This window comes from Aspergillus uvarum (assembly GCF_003184745.1).
Source record: "Aspergillus uvarum CBS 121591 unplaced genomic scaffold BO82scaffold_51, whole genome shotgun sequence".
NCBI classification, from domain to species: Eukaryota; Fungi; Ascomycota; class Eurotiomycetes; order Eurotiales; family Aspergillaceae; genus Aspergillus; species Aspergillus uvarum.
In genome coordinates, this window is record NW_020291348.1 from 81,930 (window position 1) to 108,036 (window position 26,107).

Genomic DNA, 26,107 nt, shown 5'->3' on the forward strand with positions numbered 1-26,107 from the left:
CATCTATCTATCTTTGTTCCTTTCCTTCTATCTATTCAACAATTTATCTCTGTCTGCTGTGCTTTCATGATTCTATCATGTGCTCGCGAAATATCCACTTCCTTGCATTGTCTCGGATTTCTCCTCGAACAGCCCCCGCGTGTGATATGCCCCGTTCAGTATGCAGATAGAATCCGAAACTAGAATAATCAGTTAAAGGAGAACAGCAAGATGAATTTTTATTATATTTTTTTCTGAATTGTAGTGCCAAGTAAACTAAGTATACAACGCTATATGAGGTATGTTCCGTGCCATGCCGTGCCATGCTGTGTATGCTGTGCTAATCCTAGATATAAGTGATGAAATACTGTACGGGGTCGAATGCACCGATAATCAAGACATGAGAAGTCGGTGCAAGGCAAAAATGCAATGAAGGCCAGGTGGCCGAACGCTCAGAAATGCAGAATATTGACGAAGTGTTAGGCTTGACCCAATAGCAGCCTGCGGAGGATGCCTTCCCCGGGTCCAGCGATTTGGCTCTCGATCTCCCTCTGAGAGACGAAGCATACAAGGCATTGCTCATCCAGAGCTCGGCTAGGAGTCATGGGACCAGCTCCAAGCTTAGAGGGGGAACGTCGAATGTCGGTTCCGCCAGCGACTGTGCCACCTCGACCGCGGCCTTGGTATTCACCCACGAGACCCATGGTTTCCAGATTGCTAAGCACATCCTTAAACTCCGTCGATGTGAGAGGGTGCAGAAGATTGTCTTTCCGACACAGGGCGCAATACGCGTCATAGACCTGCTTGACCGTGGGGGCCATATTTTTGTTCTTGGATGGAGTACCTGGAATTTCTGTCTCGCGACGGCGCCGATCAAGAGCGATCAATACGCAGATCGCGGCTTTCTGTTGAAGATTGATGCCCTGAAGTCTTTGCACAGTGCCCTGACCGAAAGCAGAGGAAGTGATGCGCGCCACATGCGCGATGCTCGCTCGTGGTGCGGTGAGGGGGGTGTAGGTCTTCATAGACTTCTGGGAAGGTAATGAACATTTGCTGATGGATGAGAGGTTATTGTTTTCAACGAGAATGGTTTGGCTTTGAGTTCCAGAAGCGGCTTCTTGCTTCTCGAGCTTCTGTAGGGCTTCTTGTTCCACAAGATCGATGGCGCGCTTGATCAACTCGAATGCCTTGCGTAGGTCGCCAGTCTGCGAGGCGACCTTCTTCGAGCACAGCTGGATCGCTGCGGGCTGGACAAACGGGATGAAGTTTGGATCTGCACTGTGACCCTCCGGAAGCAGGGAACGAAGCCGACCAGTAATGACGCCGGCAATTTGAGCCGCATTATAAGGCAAAAATGGAAGCAGACGTGGCTTCAAATTCTTGGCCTTCAGCTGAGGCAACGATCTGTCAGTCAAGTCAAGCGCGTTTGCAATTCCAATGAGCATAAGCTTCGACTCGCTCTTTAGAGACCACTCAAATAAGGACTGCAGAATGCCAGCGTCCGCAGTAAGAAGATGGTCAATCTCGTCGAGGGTCACCAAGTATAAATCGTTCTGTTTCCTGTTAGACGTGAACATCATTCGTAACCGGTCCGCCTCGCTCTTTTTGAACACCTCAGAGTCATCGCAAAGATCCTCGATAAGCTTGCTGTAGACATCACGGGCGGCTCGCATGCTCGCGCAGTTGATGTGTGTAACCTTGGCTGATTGAAGGTCCATCTCATTACACACTTCCCGAACCAATGCGCTTTTTCCGGTACCAGGAGGACCGCTCACATACAAGCAGCCACCTGTGCGAGTGTTCAGGCCCTCCTGTATGAAGTCGCGAAGCTTTCCCCGTTCAGCTTCCCTGCCAACGATCCGTGTAGATGATGCGCCTCGTGCAAACAATTGCCTTGCTTGTGTATAAACAGTCTGTGCGGTGGTGGCAGTTGTGGGAGTGGTTGTATGGCGAGGAGTACGTGGCGTCGACGGTTTTGCGCCTACCTGAACGCGGTGTTTTGGTGTGACCGGTGGCGAGTCTAGTGCATCCCGAAATCTCGACTTCGAAGGAGTCTTGAATTCAACTGGTGTCGAATTCTCGTCTGTATTCCGTCAGCAGTGGCCTTAGACATTGCTGCTCCGGTTGACTAACCATTGATAGGATCAGCAGTGGCATTGCGTTCGACTGGTGAAAGCTTGACTGGTGACACAACCTTGTTCTTCCTCAAGCCGCGGTCCGAGGTGTGATCTGTAGATGATTCTGATTTCTTGGGACTTCGGTTCTCTTGCGAGCTGGCATTGCTATTGTCGATTGCCCTCGAACGAAGCTGACGTGTTTGTAATGCAGTGGACTCGGGTTCTTCACGGATGCGGGGCGGCTGTGCTCGGCGCTTGCTTCCACTGCGAAGTAGCAACTGAGGAGCTATGAAGAGAAGTTGATTAGTATAGGAAGATGATAGTGAGCCCCGCTGAGAAAAGGGAGTCAACGTACCTTCTGTCTCAATTGCACCACGTTGGCGCTTGCCCAGGAGCGAGACAGCCATTGTTACAATATGATGAACCCTCACACCAAGGAGGCAAGAGCGTTGGGTGAGATGGTAAAGACAACTTAGTGTATAATGAGCCAGCCCGGGATTCTCTATAGGAAGGCAAGTGTAGATCGGATTGGATAGTAATGAAGGTAATGGGGGCAATGGGTGGATAAGTAGGTGGAATGAGTGAGTGAGTGGAAATGGAGCCATTTTTCCCAAGGAGGCATAATTGAGCCTCGCCCGATTTTAGGGCCGCGGCGCTATCCACGACGCGCTGCCTCGGCGCGTCACGCGTCGGCTGCAGGCCCTGCGAGGCTGCGACAATCAATTAGGGCTGGCGGTAAGCTCTAGTACCGCAGTTTTGGCTTGCTGTATTATACTATGTATAACTTGGAATTATGCTGTGACAGATCGGTGATTATATAAGTGTGCGGACGCTTGCAGTAACTTAACCAACGAACAGAAGTGCGTCACTAATCCTGCCTACCTAAATGTCGGAGCGGACATTGCCTTCTACTGCTGTTATATAACTAGGTACAGTACTTACTTATACTCTTCCCTTCACTCCTCTCTCTATGTTTTTAGCGCACTTGATTAAACCTTAAATAAATCTATGTATCTCCAAACTCCACCTGATCAAGCTGAATCTATTCCACCGAACGTTTCTTGTTGCCCTGCTGTTCTGTAGTCTGTCATCACCGATCACCGCCTTAATACCGTCATTGGAGTTTGCAGCTGTTTGCATCAGATTGCCCTCCTCACTCATCAACCTTGCACCTTGCAGTTGAGTCCTCCTGCAAGTAATTCCCGTCTCGCACCGGCCTGATACCCCACTATTTATCCTGTTTATATCTGCTCCCGCTGCAAAAAAAAACAACCCAACGTACTTTGCCCGTCATGGACGGCGATGTGGTGGCCCAGTTCACCGAAATTACCGGCTCCAAGCCGGAGCTGGCAATCCAGTACCTGCAGCTTGCCGATTTCAACATCGAGCAGGCCATGCAACTCTACTTTGAGAATGGTGGAGCACCGCTAACCGACGAGCCTGCGCCATCAACTGCCGCCCCTCAGCAAGCCTCCCGCGCTAGAGGATATGAAGATGATTCGGGCGTTGTACACGTCGACTCAGACGACGACGACACCCCGGTGGACGAATCGCGGCCTTCCGCCCGCGGCGCTCACTTCGAAAATGATGCGGCCATGGCTCGTCGGCTCCAGGAGGAGATGTACAGAGGGGCGGGTGATGAAGAAGAGGTGCGCGCACCGATGGCTCGCACCACAGAAACTTTGGTGGGCCCCGAAGCGGACTTTGACGACGGCGACATGCATGCGAGCATTTTGGGCCAACTGCGCGCTCGCCAGCAGCGACACAGTCAGTATAGAACCTTGTGATACCATTTATCTTCCCGTCTGTCAGTCGCTAACTCATTGTTTCTCATTCTCAAGACCGTCCCGGTATCTTCAATCAAAGGGATACAGCGTCGATATGGCACGGAGAAGATGAGGCGTCACAACGTGAGCAACTGGCAGCAGCGACTGGAGGAGCCTCCGAAGCCTCAAGTAAACAGAACATGCTGGCTGAGATGTATCGCCCGCCGTTCGAGATTATGTCTCGGCTCCCTTGGGACTCCGCTCGGCAGGAAGGCCGCGATAATGAGAAGTGGTTGCTGGTCAACATCCAGGATTCTTCAATCTTTGACTGCCAGGTGCTGAACCGGGACCTGTGGAAAGACCCTGGAGTGCGGGATACCGTCAAGGAACACTTTGTCTTCCTTCAATATTCCAAAGACGACCCACGGGCGGCACCTTATCTCCAGTATTATTTTCAGGCAAGCGAGGTATCGGACAATTACCCTCATATCGCAATCGTTGATCCCCGGACGGGAGAACAGATGAAGGTCTGGTCTGGTCCTCCAGTAGTCCGGGCCGCCGAATTCTTGATGCAACTTCACGAATTCTTGGACCGGTACAGTCTGAAACACAACGTGCGGAACCCCGTCGCTAAGCGCAAGCCGGAACAGAAGGAGAAGAGCATTGACGCCATGACTGAGGAAGAAATGATGGAGATGGCGATGAGGAACAGCCTCGGTGAACAGGCGTCCCAAGCCCCGAAATTGGAGGATCCTGACGAGCTTACCCGCAGTACTGGAGACGTCAAAGGTAAGGGGAAGGCGGTTGATGCGGAAGACGTCGACATGGATGAAGAGGAGCCAGGTGAGCATAGTGCATTCGCTGCCATCTCAGATAACCACCCACACACCGAACCACCGGCCGATCCCGCAACGACGACGCGCATTCAGTTCCGCCATCCCTCCGGAAGAGTCATTCGCCGCTTCGCTCTGGCGGACCCGGTTCGGAGGATCTACGAGTGGCTCAAAGCTGAACCTCCGTTGGCAGACAAGCATGGGGTGGAGTTCGACCTCAATGCCATGGGTCGTAATCTGATCGATTCTTTGGACGCGAGCATCGAAGAAGCCGGTTTGAAGAACGGAACGGTAATGATTGGTTATGTTGAGAACGAATGATCACCCAGTCGGCGAAAACTTCGGTGCTTAGGATCTAGGATGGATCGCTGTGGTGAAGGGACAGCACTGGTCTTCATGAGTGCATCTAATCCTTCGAGCCTGCATGTTATGAGCTACGAAGACGGAAGGTTTTATCTAAAACGTACATTCGGAGCTATTTCATTGAAGGATGAATTGGGAGAGGATCTTAATGGATGGTCAGGGCCCTATAGATCTAAGCTAGGATGCAATGAGACACATGATTCTTGAACGATAGACCTTGGGGCAAGTGCTTGTATGAGGGAGTACGGAGTACCTACCTAATACTATGGGAGTAGTAAGTCAACAGGTAAGTTACTGTACGTACCGTGGGCGCAGCAGTTAGCTACATACGGGCACCGGCCCTAGAATCATGGATACAGTACCCGTGACATCGTTCCGTGGCTGTTACCGTAGGTACCCGCAATTCGCTGCTGACCGCCATTCCAGATGGAGCCCCACTACTGGCAAGAAATCAAGGCATTGGGCCGGCAGAAACAACCCCGCGTTGCCCCAATCACCGGGCGGTCCCCCTCCTTCGTTGTTGTTGTTCCATGTTTGGCCCTGCCGCCCATCAACTATTACTTATTTCGAACTAACAGTTTACTTATGAGTATTAACTTTCCCCGTACATGCAAGGAGATACTTCTATATCTGCCATCTGAGCTCTGTCTGAGATCCTTACTTGTTCCGGGTTGACAATCAAAGCAAGGGCACTCTGAAGGACGCTTGTCTGTCTGTTCTTCTAACTTACCGCTTCCTCCTTCCTCCCCCTCCTTCCTCTCTCAACAGTGCAAGTCCTGGGTTCAACAACTGCCCTCCAGCTGATCGTGCACTGATCGACCAGTGTCTCGCATTCCACGGGTGGCACTTGAGCTTAATCCTCGATTTCTCGCCTTTGTGAACTCTGACATAGAATTGATCTTCCCCCCTTGTCAATGTTCTCAGTCTTTCATTGAATCTTATCTGTTCGTTCCATACCTCCTAGACTGCTGGATTCTAGGCGATCGGTATGTGGTCACCATTCTCTCATGGCTGATTGGACGATCCATCCACTATAGTACTCCTCGAAACGTCTTGGCCCATCCCCTGCTCACTGCCTTTTTTGCCGCCCATAAATATCTTTTGTGTCGGCTTTCCATGCTGATTCTTACATTGACTATGACAGAACCACGTTGAGCACTGGCCACTATCAGATTGCAGGTTCAAACACAGCCAAAATGGAAGGCCTCGTAGATCCAGAGACAATTTACATGAAGCAGAATTGCATCGGTACGTATCCGCTTCGCCGCCTTGACTGTTAGCTGGCTTTCCTGACCGACTGTTGTCTAGGTGGCGGAAGCTTTGGGAAAGTATATAAAGGGTATGGCGCTGTCCCTACTCTCCGCTTGCAGAAGATCCATGAGGTCATCGCTCACGCTGTGTTCCGATCTAAGGGTTGATAAACGTACCGGAGCATCCGTTGCGATCAAAATCATCGACGTGGAGAATGCCGAAGATGAGGTCGAAGATATTATCCAAGAGATTGCTATCTTGTCGGAGCTCAATTCGCCCTACGTGACCAGGTATCATGGCTCGTTCTTGAAAGGCTCTAGCTTGTGGATCGTTATGGAGTTCTGCTCTGGTGGTAGTTGTTCGGATTTGATGCGCCCAGGCACAATTCCGGAGGAGTATATTATGATAATTCTCCGAGAGTTGCTCCGGGGATTGGACTACTTGCATAGCGACAAAAAGCTACACCGTGATGTCAAAGGTGCTGTTTCTCATATTGTTCATTCATCGGCCCTTCCAACTCCAGCTAATTCGTCGTATAGCTGCCAATATCCTTCTTACATCTAGTGGCCAGGTGAAGCTCGCAGACTTTGGCGTTTCGAGTCAATTATCAGCAACTATGACTAAAAAGAATACCTTTGTGGGAACACCATTCTGGATGGCACCAGAGGTAATCAAACAGTCGGGCTATGATTATAAGGCCGATATCTGGTCTCTTGGAATAACTGCAATTGAGCTGGCGAATGGAGAGCCACCCTACTCAGATATTCATCCTATGAAGGTTCTGTTCTTGATCCCCAAGAATCCCCCTCCAACTTTGCACGGAGACTACAGCAGAGCCTTCAAGAACTTCGTGGAGCTTTGCTTGCGGAGGGATCCGCGGGAGCGACCTTCAGCTCGAGAATTGTTGGAGCATCCATTCATCAAAAGAGCGAAGAAGACAACATACCTAACGGAATTGATTGAACGCTACGAGCGCTGGAGCACTATTCATGGAAAATCGACCGACGACGACGAGGATAACTATCAAGAGCCTCAATCCAAAACCAGCCCAGTCGACGAAGAAGACGATCTCTGGGACTTTGGCACTGTCCGCCCTGCGGGAGGACGAGCTCCTGCGCTGAAGCCCATGAAAGAAGCAGACGTGAATGCACGAGCTTATGATATTGCTGAACCAAACCTGAAGGCAAGCAGCCGCATAGAGCTTGCACGCGATAAAACAGATGCCCCTACTGTGCCGATGCCGCTACCGCGTACTCCAGGCGCTATATCCGTGCCATCGTCACCCTCTAAAATTCCTTTGCCGCCATCTCCTATGAAGTCTTCAGCATCAGAGTTCAAACCACATACACCTTCTTATCTAAAAGAGCCAGCTACGCGCCAGCCTAAAGAGAGTCCCGGCAATGAGTACGATAGAGCTCTACAGCAAGCGTTAGCCGAAGACTTGAGTTTCCTCAACCTTGATCAATCACCAAACAATTCTCTAGTTTCCTCGAACAGTCGCCGCGATGCTCATGCAACACAGGGATATGAGAGAACGCAATCATCACAATACACAGAGGATGTAGCCTTTCGACAGAGCCCCTCTCACGCTGTTCCTGGCCCTTCATCAAGTCAGGGATTCAAACCTGCGGCAGAACCTACCCCACATCGTCAGCTGTTCGTACCGCCGCAACCACTGCCTCGTCCTCCCCCTACTCCTAGGCACATGTCACCGCAATCGCCATCGTCCCGACCCCAACAACTGCTAGCGCAAAACAACACACCTGCCCCAGTGAAGCATAGTCGAAGTCAGTCTCATATTGCGACAGAAAGCTCCTTTGACAGCGCTTCACGGGCAGCAAGCAATCAACCATCACAGTCCTCATCAACCGAAATTACCGCCTTGAACAGTGTGATATTACCTGCTCTTGAAGCCGCCATACGTCGTCGGGCACGCCGCTTAGAAATTCTTACTCACAACGCCGCTGGCAATAAGAGCACCGATGTTTACAAACAGCAGGCGCGTCAGTATCACGCCCACGAGATGATGGAGTCTCTTGTGGGCGATCTGTGCGGGATGTTCACAAGACTTGAACGTTGGGATAATGAGGCCCCTGTGGGAATGGGTGCCCAAGTCTCGTCGTTCTTGGAGGGGTTCCTCGAAGAGGTTCTTGTTCGGATTGAGCCATCCGACGATGATTCGAACTCAAGCGGGGCTTAATTGTCTTCTTTTTGGGGCAACGATGTGGTCCTCTACTGGAGTTCAGGCCTCTCTGGTGATAATATTGAATTTTCCTTCGCACACATTCGCACGCAACCGCATCTGTCCGGACAAGCCTGGCAGATCTCTATCATTGGACCACTTTCCATGAAGTCAATGCCTGGTGTTCTCATTGATAAGAGACTTGCTGATTCAAGACCCCTGGACTACACTTTTATTTAGTCAAGTCAACTTGGCATGCTTTCCTGTTGGAGTCATTATTTTCTCGTTCCGTTCAATGTATGCATGATATTTCTATCTACCTTGGGCTGGAACCTTTGTTACCCTCATCATGATTACTAAGAAAGCACTGGATCCTCGCAACGTCAAGCCGGTTCTTGACTTTGTTCACTTCCTCTATTTGTTTTTCGAGTTCCTTTTGTGTTTGGGTATGAAGTTCTCAAGTCTTCCTCTCCCTTTCCTTTTCTTCTACGGCAATGCTTTCTTAGGTTAAGATTGATGGACATGAGCGAATTTACTTCAAGCGAATTCACGATAGGTCACATTCCTGAATTGTTGCATCTAGAAAGATATCAAATGCTCCTTATAGATTTGACTCTGTGCTAACAGCTTATATGATATATATTTTAGAAAATCTGTGGCTTCCTCCAGCTTGCCGCGGTAGACATCTATCATGGGCGCTACTATCCTGGTAGGACGAAGACCTAGGCTGGCCCCACATGACTGATGGTGTGGTGAGTAATCATGCTCAAAAGACCCAAGTTTGCCACTTTGACATCATGCAAGACCTACTACGTCCCCTCGCTTATTCAGAAAGAGAGACGTAGTAGAATGGAAAACAGGCATGGAAACGGCCAGAGCCAAGCAGGTTCACAGAAGCAGAGGCTTGGTTCTCATGAAGGACTTCAACGTGAGGAGCGGTTTGTCCTCCTGGTCACATTCTATGTCATTGATTCTGTGTCGGAACACGCTGTTACCATCCAAAAATACCCGGACAGGGAACAGCGAAGCTCTGGAGTTGCGCCGTTGGCATGGCAGATTAGACGGCGGTATGTACAGTCACTGTTCGTCGGACTCATAAGCTTTTGCCGCATGACTGCCTGTAACTTTGGAGATGATCCCTCAATTGGCTGGTACCAGCTAAGTGTTTTTGAACTTCACTTGGTGGTATTATTTGATATGGTCATCAGGTTCGCCAGTGCTCTTTCATCCGCTCGGACGAAACAACCAGTCAGTCTCTGGTGTTGGTATCAGATAGTTGGTAATATTAAACTCGTTCGTGTTTGTGTTGGTGCTATCAACGACAGGGTCAGTCGCATTGCCGGCCCCTGTAATGCCATTGATCGACATCTGCTCGTTGACTGCATCCCCCATGTCTAAATTGAGAATCTCAGGGCCTCTACCGGCTGGCACCCGCGGGACATTGAAGAAGCCGAATACATCAAGGTACTCCAGTTCATTAGGAGCTAGATTGCGTGCTGACGCGGCCGCAGGGGCTGGTGGCTGGCTGCCAGCTGGGGAGGAGCGCGGCTGTCGTGAAATAAGAAAGTCGAGATCAAATGCACAACGGCGCATATCTGCTAGGATTTTGACAGATGATGGCGTGACGCGCTCGCCCTCATTGGTGCTGGACTGTTGGTATTCGCCATACTCGTCGAGTACACGCTGTAGGAGTGAGCTGTAGCGCTCTGCCACCTTCCAGTATTTCCCCATTTGAGAAAGAGTGTCAACAAAGAAGATGATGTCGGGGCTAACAATGTGGGCGATGGTGGATCCATGGACAAGCAGCAGACGAGCAGAAACCCAGAGGGTGAACGCAAAAGGCGGCCCCATCTTGTCTAGCATGTTATTTTCCACGACATAGCGGGTCACAGAAAGGATGTTGTCGACTGCCAGCAAGCACCGTTGGCTAGCACTGTATGACGGGGTAAAGATCGGAGAGCGTGTGGTGGGGTAAGCGGCCGACGAGTGGAGTCGAATCACAGCGCTACAAAGTGTTAGCCATCGTACCGCAGGGCTGGGTGTGATATCTACACCACAGACAGAGCTTACGTTTGATATGTGGCGTGTAGTTGAACCCAGTCACAGTGAAGGTTCCGGCTATGCTTGGGTCCACTGAAGAGGCGGGACGAGTTTTCATAAGCATACTCGGCTGGAAGGTTGAATTCCCAGGACGTGAGTTCGCTATCGAGCTTGCGATACATCACTTGCCATTCCTCGACATCGGAAAGTGCACCTATATCGACGGGTCTCTTCAAAAAGGTGTGTATCCGGGATAGTATCCCTAGTATTTCCACGTAAAGTCCGAATGTTCCCACATTCTCGGCGCGAGTCGAATATTCAGCACGATCGCTGGTGCGCCGAAACCACCGAGTCTCGACCGGCTGATTCTTGTGGAAGTATTCATCCTTGCATGGAAGCTTGCGGTCAATATCCTTGTCGTCCAAGGCAAAGTCAAATGCAGTGGCGATAGTGGAGTATCGGTCAAGGAGGTAAACCATCCAAAACAGCCTTCGTCTGCTCTCATCCTCAATCCAGGTGTCAGGATCTGGAAGGGTGACTGCGCGCAGGGTATAAATGGAAGGGTATAGAGGGGCAATGAGCGAGGATTTGGACTCCACGGCTAGACCCAGTTGGACTACGGATCGCGTGACCAAAGCAAGTAACTTCCATCCCGGGGGGCCGTTGGAAGAGCCTACCAAGTCCAGCGCTAAAATCACCAGAGCTTGGAGCGCTTTGACCGAAGAGTTTTCCAGGCCGTAGAAAAGCACCTTCTGCTTGGACGAGTCATGATATCGCTTCCGATTCTGCGCGTTGAGTCGACTATCATTCGAAAAGCGGAGCGTGGTTGCCACAATGGCATAAAGTACGACCCTATCAGCTTCTTCTAACGGAGAGGGTCCGAAGAACGTATCGAGCGTAGTCCGGCGATGAAGTATGGGACACCAAGTGTTGATGTGTTCAAAGTAGAGATCGACTAGTGCATATAGTAAATCATAGGGGGGGAGATCGAGTTCTGGGTCAGCTAATGATTGTTCCTGGCTGTTGTATAATGACACTGGGACCTTCAAAGAAGATTCATTCCCTGTATAATCACTCTGGGTCGAGTTATTGGGAAGATGAGGCAACGCTAGGGCAGAAGAGATGCCATTCGGAAGGTGATTTGGCAGCGTGTTCCGCACCGACATGTCCGAGGGACTTGTGATAGAGACGTCAGATTGACGATTAGGGTGCGGGAATGAGGCTGGCTCTTGGATGAGGAAGGTAGTTTGAGGACTTGTTCCATGAGCGGCAGAAGGCTCTGAAGGCGAACTGTACGAGAAAGGTGCAGGGTGGAGAGCATCTTGGCCCAGACGTGATTGACCCCCAATGATATGCTTCTCGATGAGACGAGCCTGCGTCTGGATAACTTCCTCCAAGCGGTCTGTATCTCCGACATCAGTTGAGCCGGCTACAAGAGTTTGTATGAGATTGGCAAGAAGATAATATGCCTACCGAGTCGCTGTTCAAGCTCCTTGCCATACCCCGCACGAAGGCCGGGCTTCTTGCGTTCCTTGTACTCGCACAACTGGCCATTGCGTGCACACCACCCACAGCTGGGTTGAGCTCGATCTAGCAAGGTTAGCAAGCCATGTATGTAACATTGCACTACCACGCGGCTCACCTACCACATTTGACTTTCCTCTGCTTACAAAGCTCACATCTGGTGGTTAAGGACGTTAGCCAGATCGGTACGACAGCCACTACTGTTTCACCAAGGAAGGTACAGGGCGAAATGCGGATGCAAGATGCCCGAAGAGTGTTCATTCATCCAAAGCTTGTTTAGGCCGGGTTGAAGAGGAGACATACGAGACAGTGAGGGGACGCTTGCGCTTCAGTGCTCGAGAAGCACTCGAGTCGTTCTGGGCCACCCGGTCATTGTCACTGTCAGCAGCGGACCAAGACTCATCTCCGCTTTGATACCGTTCTGGCTCGCCAGAAGGTCGGTATGGTGGTGGAGTCCGCTCAGCAGGAGAAGCTGTTGGTGCTGGTGCTGCAGCAGAATTCGGCATAGCCGCTGTACTGTACTTGGGCGAATCGGGATCTGCAAGGAAGGAGGGGAGGTCGGTTTCGCCACGGCAATTGGTATCAGTAGTCAGGAAAACTTCATGATGACAGGGGGAGGGGGGTTTGAGGTGAAGATCGGGGGAGGAATTGAACCGAATTGAACAACAAAAGAAAGAGACCGGGAAAATGAAAGGGAAGAGGCAGGCAGAAAGGCGAAGAGCAGACGCAGGCGGGAGTGCGTGCGGTGCGGGCGGGCTAAGGCCCACGGGGTTTAGGTGGGTTTACCCAAAGTGGGAATAACCTTTCACCCCCGCGATTTCCCACCGCTCGTTTTATCCAGGTTGCACCCGTTGCAGAAACACTCAGAAGTTGGGGCAAGGCCCGATCCGCCAGTCAGCTGATGAGCTGTAGAAGAAGAAGAAGAAGAAGAAGAAGAAGCAGCTGTTGACCTCGGTCACTATTACCCCGAACTCGCGCTGCCCGCCCGGGGCAATGGAGAATTATTTCCCCTCGATGCCATCCCGGTCGCATGTGTTCAAATATGAGAGGTTTCCCTGGGGAAGAATGGCTGTCTTCCTTCTCATTTCTTCCCATTTGGTTTTTGTTCTGAAATTACATTCTGTTGCCTGTACATCATCGTCACCATGAGCAGCACTACGCCCACTTTCCCCCGCATCAAGGAAGTCCGCACTTTCATCACTAGCGGAGTGGGCTCCGGAGGTGACTATCACAATGTAAGTCACAACCGAACCGGCATTCGCATGTAGCGAGAAACAGCCTAACGTTTCTTTCTCTCTTCAGGTCAAGGGTGGTCACTGGCTGATTGACAGCGATATTTCGACCCCGATGACCAAATGGGCGGAATACCGTGGCTCGCGGACCTCCTGGGGTATCAACGTCCTCGGCTCTTTCTGCGTCGAGCTGGAAGCCACCGATGGAACCAAGGGCTTCGCCACGGGCTTCGGTGGCCCCCCGGCTTGCTGGTTGGTCCACCAACACTTCGAGCGTTTCTTGATCGGTGCCGGTGAGTCTCGACTTAGGTCTTCTCTCCAGTTCATAGAATGGACGATGACTAATCCCCATGGTCTCATTCATAGACCCCCGTGATACCAACGACCTGTTCGAGAGAATGTATCGGGCTTCGATGTTCTACGGCCGTAAAGGTCTTCCTGTGGCCGTCATTTCCGTGATCGATCTGGCCCTTTGGGATCTGGTGGGCAAGATCCGCAAGGAGCCTGTCTACAAACTCATTGGCGGAGCCACGCGCTCACGGCTGCACTTCTACTGCACTGGGCCGCAACCCGCCGCCGCCAAGGCTGCCGGCTTCATTGGCGCGAAAGTCGCCCTCCCCCACGGCCCCGACGAGGGCACCGAAGGTCTGCTGAAGAACGTCGCCTACCTGCGCAAGCAGCGCGACTCGGTCGGCCCCGACTTTCCCCTGCGCGTGGACTGCTATATGTCCCTGAATGTCCCCTACACCATTGAGCTCGTCAAGCGCTGTGAAGCTGAGGGCATCAACATTGACTGGTGGGAGGAGTGTCTCACCCCGGATGACTTCGATGGCCATGCGCTCCTGAAGAGAGCCCATCCCACGGTCAAGTTCACCACCGGCGAGCACGAGTACTCCCGCTACGGGTTCCGCAAGCTGATTGAGGGGCGCAACCTGGATATTGTGCAGCCGGACGTGATGTGGGTTGGCGGTCTGACCGAACTATTGAAGGTCTCGGCCATGGCCGCGGCCTACGATATTCCCGTGGTCCCCCACGCTTCCGGCCCATACTCATACCACTTTGTGGTCTCCCAGCCCAACACACCGTTCCAAGAGTACCTGGCCAACTCCCCCGACGGCAGCACGGTTGAACCGGTATTCGGAAATCTGTTCTTGAACGAGCCCATCCCCACTCAAGGCTACCTGGATGTGTCGATCCTCGACAAGCCCGGATTTGGCCTCGAGCTGAACCCCGCTGCTCCCCTCATCAACGCCGCCACTATCCTCACCCCGGCTCCCCAGAAGGGCTTGCCCGCTCCGGTAGCAGAACAGCCCGAGGCCAACGGAACTGCATAGAATGAATGATCTACGACGCGAGTCTTGTGAGGGAAAGCTGTTAACAGGATTGCGCAGCGCGCAATAGATCCTACTATTTTATTGTCATTGTTTTTCTTTTTTTCTTTTAAATGTCCCATGTATGACTGATGCTCATTTTCTTTTCTGACTCGTGTGTTCCATGATGTTTCTCCATGTTCATAGACGGAAAATTCTCATTGACCGACCAATGGTTCCGACAGTGGAGATGTATGTGTATTGTGCACCGCGCCGAGTCGGCTAAAAGTAGCGACACGAGCAAGTGTGGGGTAAACACACGTTCGCTCGGGGTATCATCACCGCGAAACCCCCGAGGCCGCGACTCCACGTGCCCCCCTCCCTTTCCAGCTTCCCCACTATCTTATCGCTTCGGCGGGGTTAGCATTGATTGTAGCATTTGGCAAAAAAAGAAAAAAAGAAAAAAAAAGCCGAATCCTCCAGCGAGGTCCAATTTCGAAGTCAGAGATATATCTAGACAATTCCCCGGAGATTCGCCCCAAATTGAGGTCTGGGAGAATTGACCAACAACACTCTCAAATCACAACACAAAACCATGCCGCTTCCACAGCTCCTCATCGGCAAAGTAGCCGCCATCACGGGCGGTTTGACGGGTATTGGCAGAGTGAGTAACTTTCTTCGCTGCTTCTGCGATGACTTCCCAGCCCGAACCAGCCCAACCAACTGAATTGCTGCCCAGGCCATTGCCCTCGATTATCTTCGACACGGCGCCAAGGTAGCCGTCAACCACCTCGGGGGCCCGAACGACGAGCCACTCCTCGAGGCGCTGCGCAAGGACGCGTCCACGGTGAGCGGAGGCGACGAGAGCAGATTTCTTGCCGTGGCGGGGGATATCTCGCAGCCCGAGACGGGGCGCGAGTTTGTCGCCAAGACGGTCGAGGCATTCGGACGGCTGGATGTGTTTGTGAGCAATGCGGGGGTGTGCAAGTTTGAAGAATTCTTGGAGTACGTTCATGCTCACTTGCTTGTTTCTGCTGTGACCGAAGGTCTGCCATCGATGATCTGAGATAACAATGCTAATCGTTGATCTCCGACAGGGTCGACCCTCCCTTGCTCGGCCACACCTTCAACACCAACCTCTCCGGTGCCTTCTACGCCGTGCAGGCGGCTGCGCGACAGATGGCGCTCGCCCAGTCGCCGCCCGGCGGCTCGATCATCGGCATCAGCTCCATCTCGGCGCTGGTCGGCGGCGGGCAGCAGACCCATTACACGCCGACCAAGGCCGGCGTGCTCAGTCTCATGCAGTCGACGGCCGTGGCGCTGGGCAAGTACGGCATCCGCTGCAATGCGCTGCTGCCGGGGACCATCCGCACGCAGCTGAACGACGAGGATATGAGCGACCCCGCGAAGCGGACGTACATGGAAGGCAGAATCCCGCTGGGACGCCTAGGCCAGCCGCCGGATCTGGCGGGCCCCGCGGTGTTTCTGGCGTGCGAGGAGTTAAGTGGCTACGTGGTGAGTGTCTGCCTGAGAGCTGTGATCTTCTATGGCCGAGCACCATTACTAACAACTGGGGAATGTAACAACAGACTGGTGCACAGCTGCTCGTGGATGGTGGATTGTTTGTGAATCTTCAGTAGATCTTAAGATCGTGTATTTATGACTGACACCCTACCCTGCATATCACGCATATATAGCTATGAATAAGCCTAAGTGTAAACTTTAGTACCGACAGACTCAAATCTCCACGCCGTAAGCCTGGGCGGCAACACCGCCCCAGACCCCTTCTCTTTCCGCGGGGGACAAGCCTCTGCGGTCCAAGATCTCTTCGACGACCCTCTTCCACCGGCCCCACGAAACCGCATTTCCTCCGCCGCCGACATTGCACACCGGCCAATCCGACCCAAACATGACTCTCCGCGGCCCAAAGACATCGAACACGACATCCATCCATGGCTGGATCCTGTCCACCAGCGCCTTGACATCCGGCTCCGTGCCCTCCTCCAGCGGCAGCAGCTCCGAGAATCCGCCGGAAAGCTTCATAAAGGTCGAGGGATACTGGGCCATGGCCATGATCAAGGACGACCACTCCAAGAAATCCGGATGAGTGGCCACAGAAGCCGGGCCATGATACGGCAGCCGAAGATTCGGTTTACACAGGTGGTCTGCCCACATAACCGAGTCAGATATCCCTGTTACCCGCGAGGGGATTCACACACACACGGAACGGATGAGCAGGGAAAACACTCACTAATTACGACCTTCACCCGCGATCCCTCCTCCACCCGGTCAAAGACCATCCTCAACATCTCCGCCGCCTCCCTCAACTGCCACATGCCGCCCTGCCTCGCATCAACCCCAAGATCGAACGCCAGCCCCTGTCGCCCAAGCCAACGCAGCCCCTCCACGAACCCAGCCTGCCCCATCACCCCCGCCGGCTTATCCTGGACCAGATACCGCACCCCGCAGACTTTGCGGTAGACATCCTCCCCGGTCCGCGCCCGTACCAGCCCCATATACCTCTCCAAGGCCGCCGCACCCCCCGGCACCGGCGCCCACGGCACCATCCCGAGACACAGATGGCGATCTGCCGCCGCATGGCCCTCCCCGGGCACGGGGGCACCCGTGATAATCCGCGTCAGGAGGGACACCTCGTCCAGCGGATGGGACCAGCCGAGCTTTTCGGGATCGACCGAGGAGATGCGGTCGGTTTCGAGGAAGATGAAGCCCCGGAGATAGGAGGGCGCGGCGCCCGCGGCGCTCGGGTTACTTGTGGTCGCGGCAGTCGTCGCCTGGCGGTACTCGTCGACCGAGTGCTGCGCGCCCAGGGGGCTCTGGGGGCCATGCCAGGCCAAGGTCGGCAGGTGGGATTCGGGGAATAGGTGGATGTGGGAGTCCACGATGGGGATTGGTTTGGACATGTTGGTTGCTTGAGTTGGTGACTGCTTTCTTCCTTTTTCCTCGGCTCCTGGAATCGAAGAGGACCTCGTCTTCTGGGAGGTGTTGTGCTAGCCTTGGTTGTCGAAAATTGCGGGGTAATTAAGGAACGATAAGGATCTACGGCGGTGCTGGCTAGCTAGCCCTGAGGTAAGGCGGGAGGCGCAAAGCTGACGAGGGGATTGTTCGAATCGAGAGGAGTCCAAAAGCTTTGCGAAACATGCGCTGTATAGTGCAGTACAATTGAAATTTGGGAGGATTATTCCCTCGGGATTACGTCGCGTGCGGGGATGGGAGAGGGGGGAGAGGGGCAATGAGGGAGCTCGAGATCTCCTGACTTGTTTACTTCGCGATCGGTAGCCATTACGCCGAGTCGACTGCCCCTCGGACTCTCCACGAATCCACTCTCAACAGATAGCTGGCTCGTCTCCCGGTTTCTCCTCCGCAGAGGATTGTGCGCCGAATTGTCCGTGGGATAGGACGCTGGCTGATGGCCGTTATAGAACGACGCTTAGGTGAACTCGTGTCGCCCGCATTGTTGACAGCATGGTTAATCCCCCATCGAACCCTCGGTGCAATGCAGCCATGTGCTCTAGTATGCAGTAACCAACCTCCGATCTCCCATGGCACGGCGACATCCATCTCAACCGTCAATCTCGCGACTTAGGATCAGATCGGATTGGGTGTCGAGCGGTCGAGGCCAGATATATAATTAAGCGATTGAGAGGACAATACTCACATGGAAAAAAGCCTGATCAAACTCATGGGAGAACCAAGACAAATCCAGAATACATAACATCCGAGACCAGCAGGAGAAAGTCCACAAAAACAGTCAACCGCTTCCTTCGAAGCCATCCATATACATACACAAAAAATCCGATGAGAGAATCTCAGACGGGAAGTATAAAAAGCAAAAAACAATGACCTACGCAGGGCTCGAACCTGCAATCTCTTGATTCGTAGTCAAGCGCCTTACCATTGGGCCAGCAGGCCATGCTGTTGAAAAACTGCTGCATAGTTACAACCGTATCACTAAGATAGTGGCTGGCCTAGACCCGAATGGTTTCGATTATGGTTAATCGGCATGAGTTGATCTCGTAAATCTGCATGGGTGCATAGCTGACCGCAACCCACGGCACACTTCCATTGTACAGTTCCCGGGCCAGCGGAACGAGGGCAACCATCGTCCCAGTAGTGCTTCTCGAAGCCCGCGTGGAACCATGGCTCGTGCATGACTGTTGTGTCACCGGGCGCGCAAAGTATACGGACTTTGGGCAGTCCGCTGCTATGACATCAGTAGTACTCTAGTATACGAAGCAGATGCGGCTGATGAACGAGAATGATCGATGTTGCAGGGAATACAGCATAAAGTGAAAAGGTTGACAGGCTCAGATTGAGATCAATGAAAATATGACATGTTGAGCACAGAAGAACATAGAAAGTCACCAGCGGCAAGGGTATAAACGAAAGAAACCACCTCGTGCAACGCTATCTACCCTTTTGGGGGAAAAAAAGAAAAAAAGGGAGAGATCCCTGAAAGAGGCAATGCAGCGCCCGAAATTCATCGAGCTCGCTTGCTATTGCCGGTAGTCGTAGCCGAAGACGGCCTTTTCTGACCAGCACCTGCGTCAGTCGATGCCAGAGCACGGATCAGCGCGTCCAGCCGGATGATATAGGCCTTGGGCGCGCGGTCTACCTCCACCTTGCGCAGGATCCCCTTCAGCTTGTCCTCGAACTGACGAAGGTTCTGAAGGGGAAGCTGCTCGAGAACATCAAGGACAAAGAAATCTCCAGTCTCGGTGGTCCGGCCAACGAGCTGGTGATAGAGATTGCGCTGGTCCTCATCCTCGCCGTCAAACGTCTCTCGACCCCAGGTATTGCCCTCCAAGGGATCGTGGTTACGGCCGCAGATATCTTCCAGTAACGTCACGAGCGCTTTCGCAGCCCCATCAGCGCCGTGGGGTGCCCGCGCAACGATGCTCCTCCGGATCCGATGGACATGACCGTGGATCTCCTCCAGCACAGTGCTGGCAGTCAAAACCCGGACTCCCGTCGGAAGCTGCCCGGTTTGGCAGTATCGATCGAAGCCGGCGAGTAAGCCCCGCAGTCTCTGCTGGACCTTGTCAAAGTATATCGCCGTGCACGCCCCGATGGGCATCGCCTTGCGCAGACTGGCGTAGACTGCGTCGTCGTGGACAGCCAGCCGGAACAAGGTCGCCGCGAAGTCTCCCTGCACCACGCACTGCTCGGGCGTGCGGGACTGCCCCGGCTCATCATCAGCAAGGTCCGGACGGAAGTCCTCGGGCAGGATGGCGCTATCGAAGGCGGACATGATATCCTTGACCATCTCCTGGCGATTCATCCCCCCGTGGGCTTCGAAGGGCGGATACGGCCAGTCAAATTCGTGCGCAATGGTAGGTATCTTGCTATCGAGCAGTTGTCGAATGCGTCCCAGGTTCGGTAGGCGGTCATGGTTGGATAGAGGAATGTCGGGGGTAGGATGTCGGGAGAAGAGGCGGCCATGAAGCTGGTCGTGAAGCCACTTCTGACGGTTAGTATCAGAGAAAAGTAGAAGAGAGCTCCCCGACAAGTGGACTAGAGTCTCTAGTCATGCTCACATAGATATGTTGGCAGGGTACACTGGGTTGACTCGAGTAAGTCGAACAAGTGCAAGTGAAAGACTCTGCTCCGAGATGAACGTGAGGCCGCTCTGACAACTGGAACCCGTATCCTGTTTGCGTCTCACGGCAGCGGATCACGTCGAAATGACTCGTTAATCCCACCAGAGCTCTGGCCTTGGAACCAAAATACAGCCTGGAGAGGTCGTAAGAAAGGCCTGACGCGCCGTGTACAACCGGGTGTGCCGTCGGAGTTGCCCTGTCGTCAGCGCTGGAATCGCTTCCACCATCCGAACCATCGCTGTCCTCGGCCTGATTTCTGACGATCTCTTTTCCGAGGCGGACTGCTGGCATGTCACCGGTAATCGACAGTCTTCGAAGTTGGCGAGTAGGAGTAGACATGAATACTTGGTCGTGCTTCGGCAAAAGCCAGACTTCAATCAGATGTGTGTAGTGGGGACAATACAGTAGATAATCTGTTCCATGCTGCATTGGCGAAACTGACATTATATAGAGTTTGCTCCGAACCAAGGATGAAAGCGGGTACTCTTCGCTGCCAGTCGTACTCGGTCCTGTACATTCACCCATGGCACAGTGGCAATCAACCGGACACACAGTAGAAATCGGCGCCGCAGAAGAAGACAGATCTTGGTACTGGTGAGTGGAAATCCATGCGACACAGCAGAACCTCGCTGCCGGGGGGTCTTTTCCACACTTCTGGTCAATATTGCCAGCCAGCTGAGCTCTAAAATACCAATATGGCACTCCGAGTGCTTCCCCACACCGACCGGTTGCGAAAAGCCTTGGGTCGCTCCGAGCCTCGTATTGCGGACCAAATCTCAAGATGGGCTGGTGTAGATTCACCACTGGTAGCAAAACATCCTGTCAAGGACTGCGCCTCAGGGTTTGCGGTCGACGTACTATCTGCTGTTCCAGGCTCGGTAGGCTGAGAGGTGGATGTAAGGTATGGGTCGGTAAGCGAACAAAACACTCAAGCATTGTGGTTGTCGTGCCGGCGCTGCGCTGTGCGCTGTGCCGCTGGGCCCAGCGCAGCCACTCGACATCGATAATCGATACTAAACGACGTGCGGCGCATCTCGAAATATACAGTGCCTACAGCCGCAGCTTGCAACCTCCACACTAGTGTATCCCCACCGCCCCAATAGAATGAAGGGAAGATATAACAAGAAAGAGCGCAAGGCTCCACGGACTTCTAATTACATATTGAAAACACGGATAATATATGTACTGAGGTAAAGCTGATTCTACGAACATCAAGCTTCTTCTGCTCATGCTCATGTGACTTTCCTTGCGGCGTTTCTCTTCTTCGCATTCTCCAATGCCTTGCGAAGTCGCTCTTGATGCTCTGTATCTTCCACAGGCTGGCTCGAGGCAGGCTTGGTGGCGGAGCCGGGACTCGGGGAGCGAGCATTGTTGGGCGGCTGCACAGGCTCCTGCAATAGAGTAGGCGATTGGTCGGAGACAGTATCGTGGCCGAGGGAACGGAGAAGATCCTTGATGCTAGCGGCCACCCGAGCTGGCCCTTCCCTCACACTCTCTAGCTTGCATTTTAGATCATCCTGGATCTTATTATCTTCTTTCTTCTTCTCGGCCTCGAGTTGACGAAAAACATCAGCCTCGGCGTCTGAGCATCGAGCCTCAGCAACCGATACACTATAATCGGCGTCATTGAGAGATGCATCAGCGATACCGAAATTTTCGAGTATGGACTCGGAGTCCTCGCGCAAGCAGTCAATAAACTGGTTGACTGATTTGAACAATTGCACAATTTCACTCTCTGAGAGAAGAGAAGAACGAAGGCTTGCCGCGTCGATTCGTGATACCTTTGCAGTGATGTCATCGAGTACTCTCTGGTTTTCTCCGAGACCCTGCATGATAACATCATCGAAAGAGTCCATCAATCGATTTGCTCTAGCATCCCGTTCTCGAGCAGCCTCCAGCTTATTGCGCTTCTCCATCTGATCGAATTCTTGATCCAGCCGTTTGAGGGCAGTTGAGTCGCCCATATAAACGAGGGGCCGCCTCTCAGCTTTCTTTCGTCGACGTTCGCGGTCCAAAGCAATTTCGAGGCGCTTTTGATAGCGAGCTTCTAGGTCACGGTAGATCTCATTGACAATCTTCATTGCCTCAGACACATGACTATGGTCCTTGACCGTTTTTGTGACCGTATTGTCACCGTCGTCAAGCTGGGCGAGAGCGGCTTCATAGTCGGTTTGTAATACCAGGACCTCCTCATTCAACCGTTTGTCCAGCGGATCAAAAACGCGTGCAATAAAGTCGTTCAGTTCTTGCCTCTCCTCCTCCAGCTGGCAGCGAGCCTCCTTCTGACGGAATTCCTCCTCGAGGACATTGATATCAGCATAACCTATCTCCTTTCCGTTGAAAAGGGCATCAATGTGTCTTTCGGACTCTTCCTGACGTTGGACACGCTCCTTCTCCAGTGCGTCTCTACGAGACTTATTCGAAGCAGCCCAGGTATTTATCGCCTGGTGAATGTAAGTGAAGTCATTGGTCATTCCCCTCGGCTCCTTTTTCGTAGAATTCTCAGTACTGCTCACAGACTCTTTGCTCAGTGACGATGACACGATTGAGCGTAGTTCGTCCCAGGGGTCAGGAAGTCTGCCTTGTCTTAGGGAGGCGGGTAGTGGTGGGAGAGTCGACGACTTCTGGAAGGCTGTTTTTCGGTACGCAATGCTTTTCTCTCTGATAAGACCGATGAACGTTTCGTCCTGCCCTGCATGATTTGGTGCCTCTGCAGGGAATGAGAGGTCTTCTGATGCAGGAAGCAAGCCGTTGGACATCACCCGCCCGCTTTCAGCAGATGCTTGACGCAAGGCAGAGTAGGCTTGATATGCTGGACGATCAAATACGAGGGCATCTGAGCCCCTCTGAGGGCCCTCCGTGTAACGGAACGGCGTATAAATCGGTTGTGGGGGATTAGTAGCCAAAGGGGAGAGGTCCTGCTTATGTGCCGCATGATCGATCATCGTAGGCGGTACTGAGGCAGGTCCCTGGGATGATAGCTGTGCACCAAAGGAAGGGGCAACAGCAGGTGATGGGGTGCTTTTCATATTTGCGGGATCGGGTGTGTGAAGCCTAAGGATTGGCCGGCCACCCGGACTGTAGCTGCCATCTCCAGATTCGTCCGCGGTACTAGTGGGTACAGCGAAGTCCTCGGTTTCCACTGGACACAATCCAGATTCCACAGGAGGGGACGCAAGATCGATCTCGCTGCTGCTTGCAAGAGCAGTTGGTGTCACCGATGCTGAAGGAGAAGTGCCTGTCGTTGTCTGGTTGGCACTCTGTGAGTGAGGATCAATGCTATACAAGACTTCACGTAGCTTCGTCTCCTTGGCCATGAAACTTGTAAAGATCTCAAATCTATCTGAATCGGTATCTGCCGTAGCCTCCTTCCGTAGCATTGCCACATATCGTTCCAAGGAAGATTTAGACCAGGTATCAAGATCGTCAAAAGGATCAGGCCGTTTCAATGACGCAAGCGCTGTCCGACGTGTTCCTTCGACTTCACCGGCCTGACTTTCGGTCCCTTTCAAGCTTGTCTTGCTCTCACTTTGCACTGCATGTTCTGATTCTGCATCATCAGCTTGTGAGTTTGTTGTAAGAGGGCGAGTCCATGCTTCAATGACACCATCAATACTCTCCACGGTTTCTGAGGTAGAGACGGAGCTGTCAATAGACTCAATACTATTCACTCTAGCATTCAATTCAAGCGGGAGGGGTGATTCGTAATCTTCCTGTGCTGTATCAACACTCACGGGAGAATCATGAATCTCCAGCTGCGTGTTGGTATACCCTGTGTGCAAGTCCGTTGGAGGTGGCCTAGAACTACTAGGGAAGTTATGAGGTGCTGAATTTGATGCCGCAGGTAAGTGAGAGGGGAGCCCCGCGCCCACTGGGCTTGTGTGTTCACGCTTGGGAGCTAAAGCCGCAACATCGTCAAGGTTCCCTGGGGTCGGCGATAAATGCTCCCAGGCAGAAGGTGTACCAGGGCCAAGAGCGGAGGCGCTAGGAGGGATCGAAGTGGGATTAGTTTTGGGTGGTACCGGAGGCGCGGCGACAGGTAGCAATTCAGGGGCTATGCCAGTGGTTGTCTCATGAGCCCACGAAGACTGGGGTTCTGAATGTCCAATGACATGTGACGGATGGGGTTGCTGTGGACTTATAAGTGGAGGCAGTCCTGAACCAGGCGCTGCAAGCCCTACGGGGTTGGCTTGAATTGATGCTGTTGGGCTGGGCTGCTGTACGGGAGAATCATGAGGTCGGCTGAAGGCGGCGCTAGAATATGGTGGAGGTCGTAAATGATTCTGCGTTTGGCCGCCGGAATGAGAAGCGAAGTCCTGGTAACCGGAAGGAATAGGAGGTGGCGGCGTGGCCTGTGTTGGTACGGACTGAGTCTGTTGATGGGATGCCACTGGCGGAGCGCTCGTTGTCCATTGCGGATATGGATTCGATGCCTCTTGAGCTGCCTGCAATGGAGTTGTCGACGAAGGCCTTCTAACATCCAACGAGCCACCGGCGGGAGAATTCGTCTGGATGGAATGGGGCTGTGTTGTGCTTGGAGGTCGCGGCTGGGGGAAATTTGTCAGTTGCGCAAGCTCTCAAATTCTGGTAGTACTGCCAGGTGTATGCGTATTCGTATACAGTGTACTGTACATTGATTAGTACACTTACCGGGAGTGGTGGGGGGCTCGGGGCCTGAAACTGCTGCCTGTTGTATTTCACGCCCCATGAAGTCGTGTCCATTCCTGCCATATTGGAAGTTGGAGAGACGTTTGCGCCCGCGTTATTCACCAGGGGAGAACTGGCATTCGGTCGTGAATTACCCTGATTAGACGTTGGGCGAGCTGGGAGAGGGGGGTTTGCCTGCCATGACGGCTGCGGGGGAGGGTGCGGCGTCGCAGGACTTGGAGAAGTAGTGGTCGACGTGAGACGCCATTCTGGTTGTGTAGGCCCTGTATTAGAGCCGTACATCTCCTTCTTAGTCTTCTGTTTTCACTAGCAAAATGAGCCTTGCGCGAAGTAGATTGTCTGCGTCGAGAATAGCGAGGCGAAAACGGAGGCAGAGCGGGAAGAAGAGATAAGTGGCTGGTTTAAGAGAAGCACGAGGAAGAAATATGGATGGATGATTGTCCTGCTGACTTCAGATGGCACAAGATCAACCTAACAGGAAGCAAGTTGAACTGTACTGTACCCCCTTTCCCTGGTGACCTAATTTATTTGCGGTCTTGGTATTATTTATCCAACCCCCCGGCGTATGTATGGGGGAGGAGGAGAAGAAGAGTCGGAAGGAGAGCCGAGCGAGGCGGTGCCGAACACTCAATACCGACATTACCGTGCCGACTTACACTATATAACTTATTCTCCAACCACCACCATCCTCTTCTGCTACTTTTCTCCTTCTCAAGCCCCCGGATAATGCAGATGAATAGCACACCACTCTAAATCTCTTCATTCTTACATGACAGACAGCTCAGGCTGATGGGTATGAGGACCACCTGAAATAGGAGAACGGGCAGAGGCAGACGTTCCAAGGTTCCTTTCCGTCCTTTGTTTATGCGCGCGATCCTGTCTTGGAGGGGACATCTTCTCAAGCATGGAGCACTTCCAAATCCTTATTGGCTAGTGAGCCTTAACGAGCTTACTCCCCACGGTTTACATTCTCTGTCTTCCTTTATGCCCTTTGCCTTCTTTGTCGCTCGAAGTCGCGCGAGTCGTGGTCCTGCAGTACTACCATGTCTAAAAAGGTCAACACGCCCAACAAGCGTTGGCGCAAACGCGTAGTTCTCTTCTATCCACCCGAAATCTAGCTTATATTGCCGTTCGAGTAACATTTCTCAAAGAGTCTCATCCTTTCTCACGAGCACAGTATCTGGGATAGAACCAGCAATTGCACCATGTCGACCGAAATCTCTC

The 26,107-nt window shown here is 52.8% G+C and overlaps 9 protein-coding genes and 1 non-coding gene across 10 annotated transcripts; 4 read left to right on the plus strand and 6 right to left on the minus strand.

The window, feature by feature from the left end:
• Window positions 1-214: 214 nt before the first annotated feature.
• BO82DRAFT_356901 (AAA family ATPase CDC6) lies at window positions 215-2,646 on the minus strand. Its single transcript, XM_025635861.1, has 3 exons — window positions 2,452-2,646; window positions 2,113-2,382; window positions 215-2,062 (listed from the first exon to the last, which is right to left on the minus strand). Exons 1-3 carry the CDS (start codon window positions 2,501-2,503, stop codon window positions 459-461), a joined length of 1,926 nt encoding a protein of 641 aa, XP_025489107.1. The 5' UTR covers window positions 2,504-2,646; the 3' UTR covers window positions 215-458.
• Window positions 2,647-3,030: 384 nt separating this feature from the next.
• Window positions 3,031-5,267, plus strand: BO82DRAFT_385506 (DNA-protein crosslink repair co-factor UBX5). The gene is made up of 2 exons (XM_025638184.1): window positions 3,031-3,863; window positions 3,938-5,267. The coding sequence occupies exons 1-2, from the start codon at window positions 3,389-3,391 to the stop codon at window positions 5,014-5,016; spliced, it is 1,554 nt and encodes a 517-aa protein (XP_025489108.1). The 5' UTR covers window positions 3,031-3,388; the 3' UTR covers window positions 5,017-5,267.
• Window positions 5,268-6,254: 987 nt separating this feature from the next.
• BO82DRAFT_290099 (putative Ste20-like serine/threonine protein kinase) lies at window positions 6,255-8,509 on the plus strand (the record flags this gene model as incomplete). Its single annotated transcript, XM_025631671.1, has 4 exons — window positions 6,255-6,306; window positions 6,367-6,397; window positions 6,471-6,787; window positions 6,849-8,509. 4 exons carry the CDS (start codon window positions 6,255-6,257, stop codon window positions 8,507-8,509), a joined length of 2,061 nt encoding a protein of 686 aa, XP_025489109.1.
• A 1,206-nt stretch (window positions 8,510-9,715) lies between these two features.
• On the minus strand, window positions 9,716-12,561 carry BO82DRAFT_376819 (putative C6 transcription factor; the record flags this gene model as incomplete). The annotated part of the gene is made up of 5 exons (XM_025637545.1): window positions 9,716-10,496; window positions 10,562-11,933; window positions 12,005-12,121; window positions 12,178-12,212; window positions 12,359-12,561. The coding sequence occupies 5 exons, from the start codon at window positions 12,559-12,561 to the stop codon at window positions 9,716-9,718; spliced, it is 2,508 nt and encodes an 835-aa protein (XP_025489110.1).
• A 639-nt stretch (window positions 12,562-13,200) lies between these two features.
• On the plus strand, window positions 13,201-14,825 carry BO82DRAFT_385509 (L-rhamnonate dehydratase; the record flags this gene model as incomplete). The annotated part of the gene is made up of 3 exons (XM_025638185.1): window positions 13,201-13,290; window positions 13,358-13,580; window positions 13,654-14,825. The coding sequence occupies 3 exons, from the start codon at window positions 13,201-13,203 to the stop codon at window positions 14,619-14,621; spliced, it is 1,281 nt and encodes a 426-aa protein (XP_025489111.1). The 3' UTR covers window positions 14,622-14,825.
• Window positions 14,826-15,041: 216 nt separating this feature from the next.
• On the plus strand, window positions 15,042-16,281 carry BO82DRAFT_341535 (SDR family NAD(P)-dependent oxidoreductase). The gene is made up of 4 exons (XM_025633554.1): window positions 15,042-15,261; window positions 15,337-15,602; window positions 15,695-16,112; window positions 16,187-16,281. The coding sequence occupies exons 1-4, from the start codon at window positions 15,193-15,195 to the stop codon at window positions 16,235-16,237; spliced, it is 804 nt and encodes a 267-aa protein (XP_025489112.1). The 5' UTR covers window positions 15,042-15,192; the 3' UTR covers window positions 16,238-16,281.
• On the minus strand, window positions 16,252-17,817 carry BO82DRAFT_356906 (uncharacterized protein). The gene is made up of 2 exons (XM_025635862.1): window positions 16,849-17,817; window positions 16,252-16,762 (listed from the first exon to the last, which is right to left on the minus strand). The coding sequence occupies exons 1-2, from the start codon at window positions 17,516-17,518 to the stop codon at window positions 16,335-16,337; spliced, it is 1,098 nt and encodes a 365-aa protein (XP_025489113.1). The 5' UTR covers window positions 17,519-17,817; the 3' UTR covers window positions 16,252-16,334.
• A 638-nt stretch (window positions 17,818-18,455) lies between these two features.
• BO82DRAFT_t240 lies at window positions 18,456-18,527 on the minus strand. Its single transcript has one exon. It is a non-coding gene; the product is annotated as a tRNA-Arg (tRNA).
• A 568-nt stretch (window positions 18,528-19,095) lies between these two features.
• On the minus strand, window positions 19,096-20,554 carry BO82DRAFT_394269 (uncharacterized protein; the record flags this gene model as incomplete). Its single annotated transcript, XM_025638727.1, has 2 exons — window positions 19,096-20,079; window positions 20,153-20,554. 2 exons carry the CDS (start codon window positions 20,552-20,554, stop codon window positions 19,096-19,098), a joined length of 1,386 nt encoding a protein of 461 aa, XP_025489114.1.
• A 537-nt stretch (window positions 20,555-21,091) lies between these two features.
• Window positions 21,092-25,385, minus strand: BO82DRAFT_356907 (uncharacterized protein). The gene is made up of 2 exons (XM_025635863.1): window positions 24,866-25,385; window positions 21,092-24,762 (listed from the first exon to the last, which is right to left on the minus strand). The coding sequence occupies exons 1-2, from the start codon at window positions 25,163-25,165 to the stop codon at window positions 21,448-21,450; spliced, it is 3,615 nt and encodes a 1,204-aa protein (XP_025489115.1). The 5' UTR covers window positions 25,166-25,385; the 3' UTR covers window positions 21,092-21,447.
• Between the last annotated feature and the right edge of the window lie 722 nt (window positions 25,386-26,107).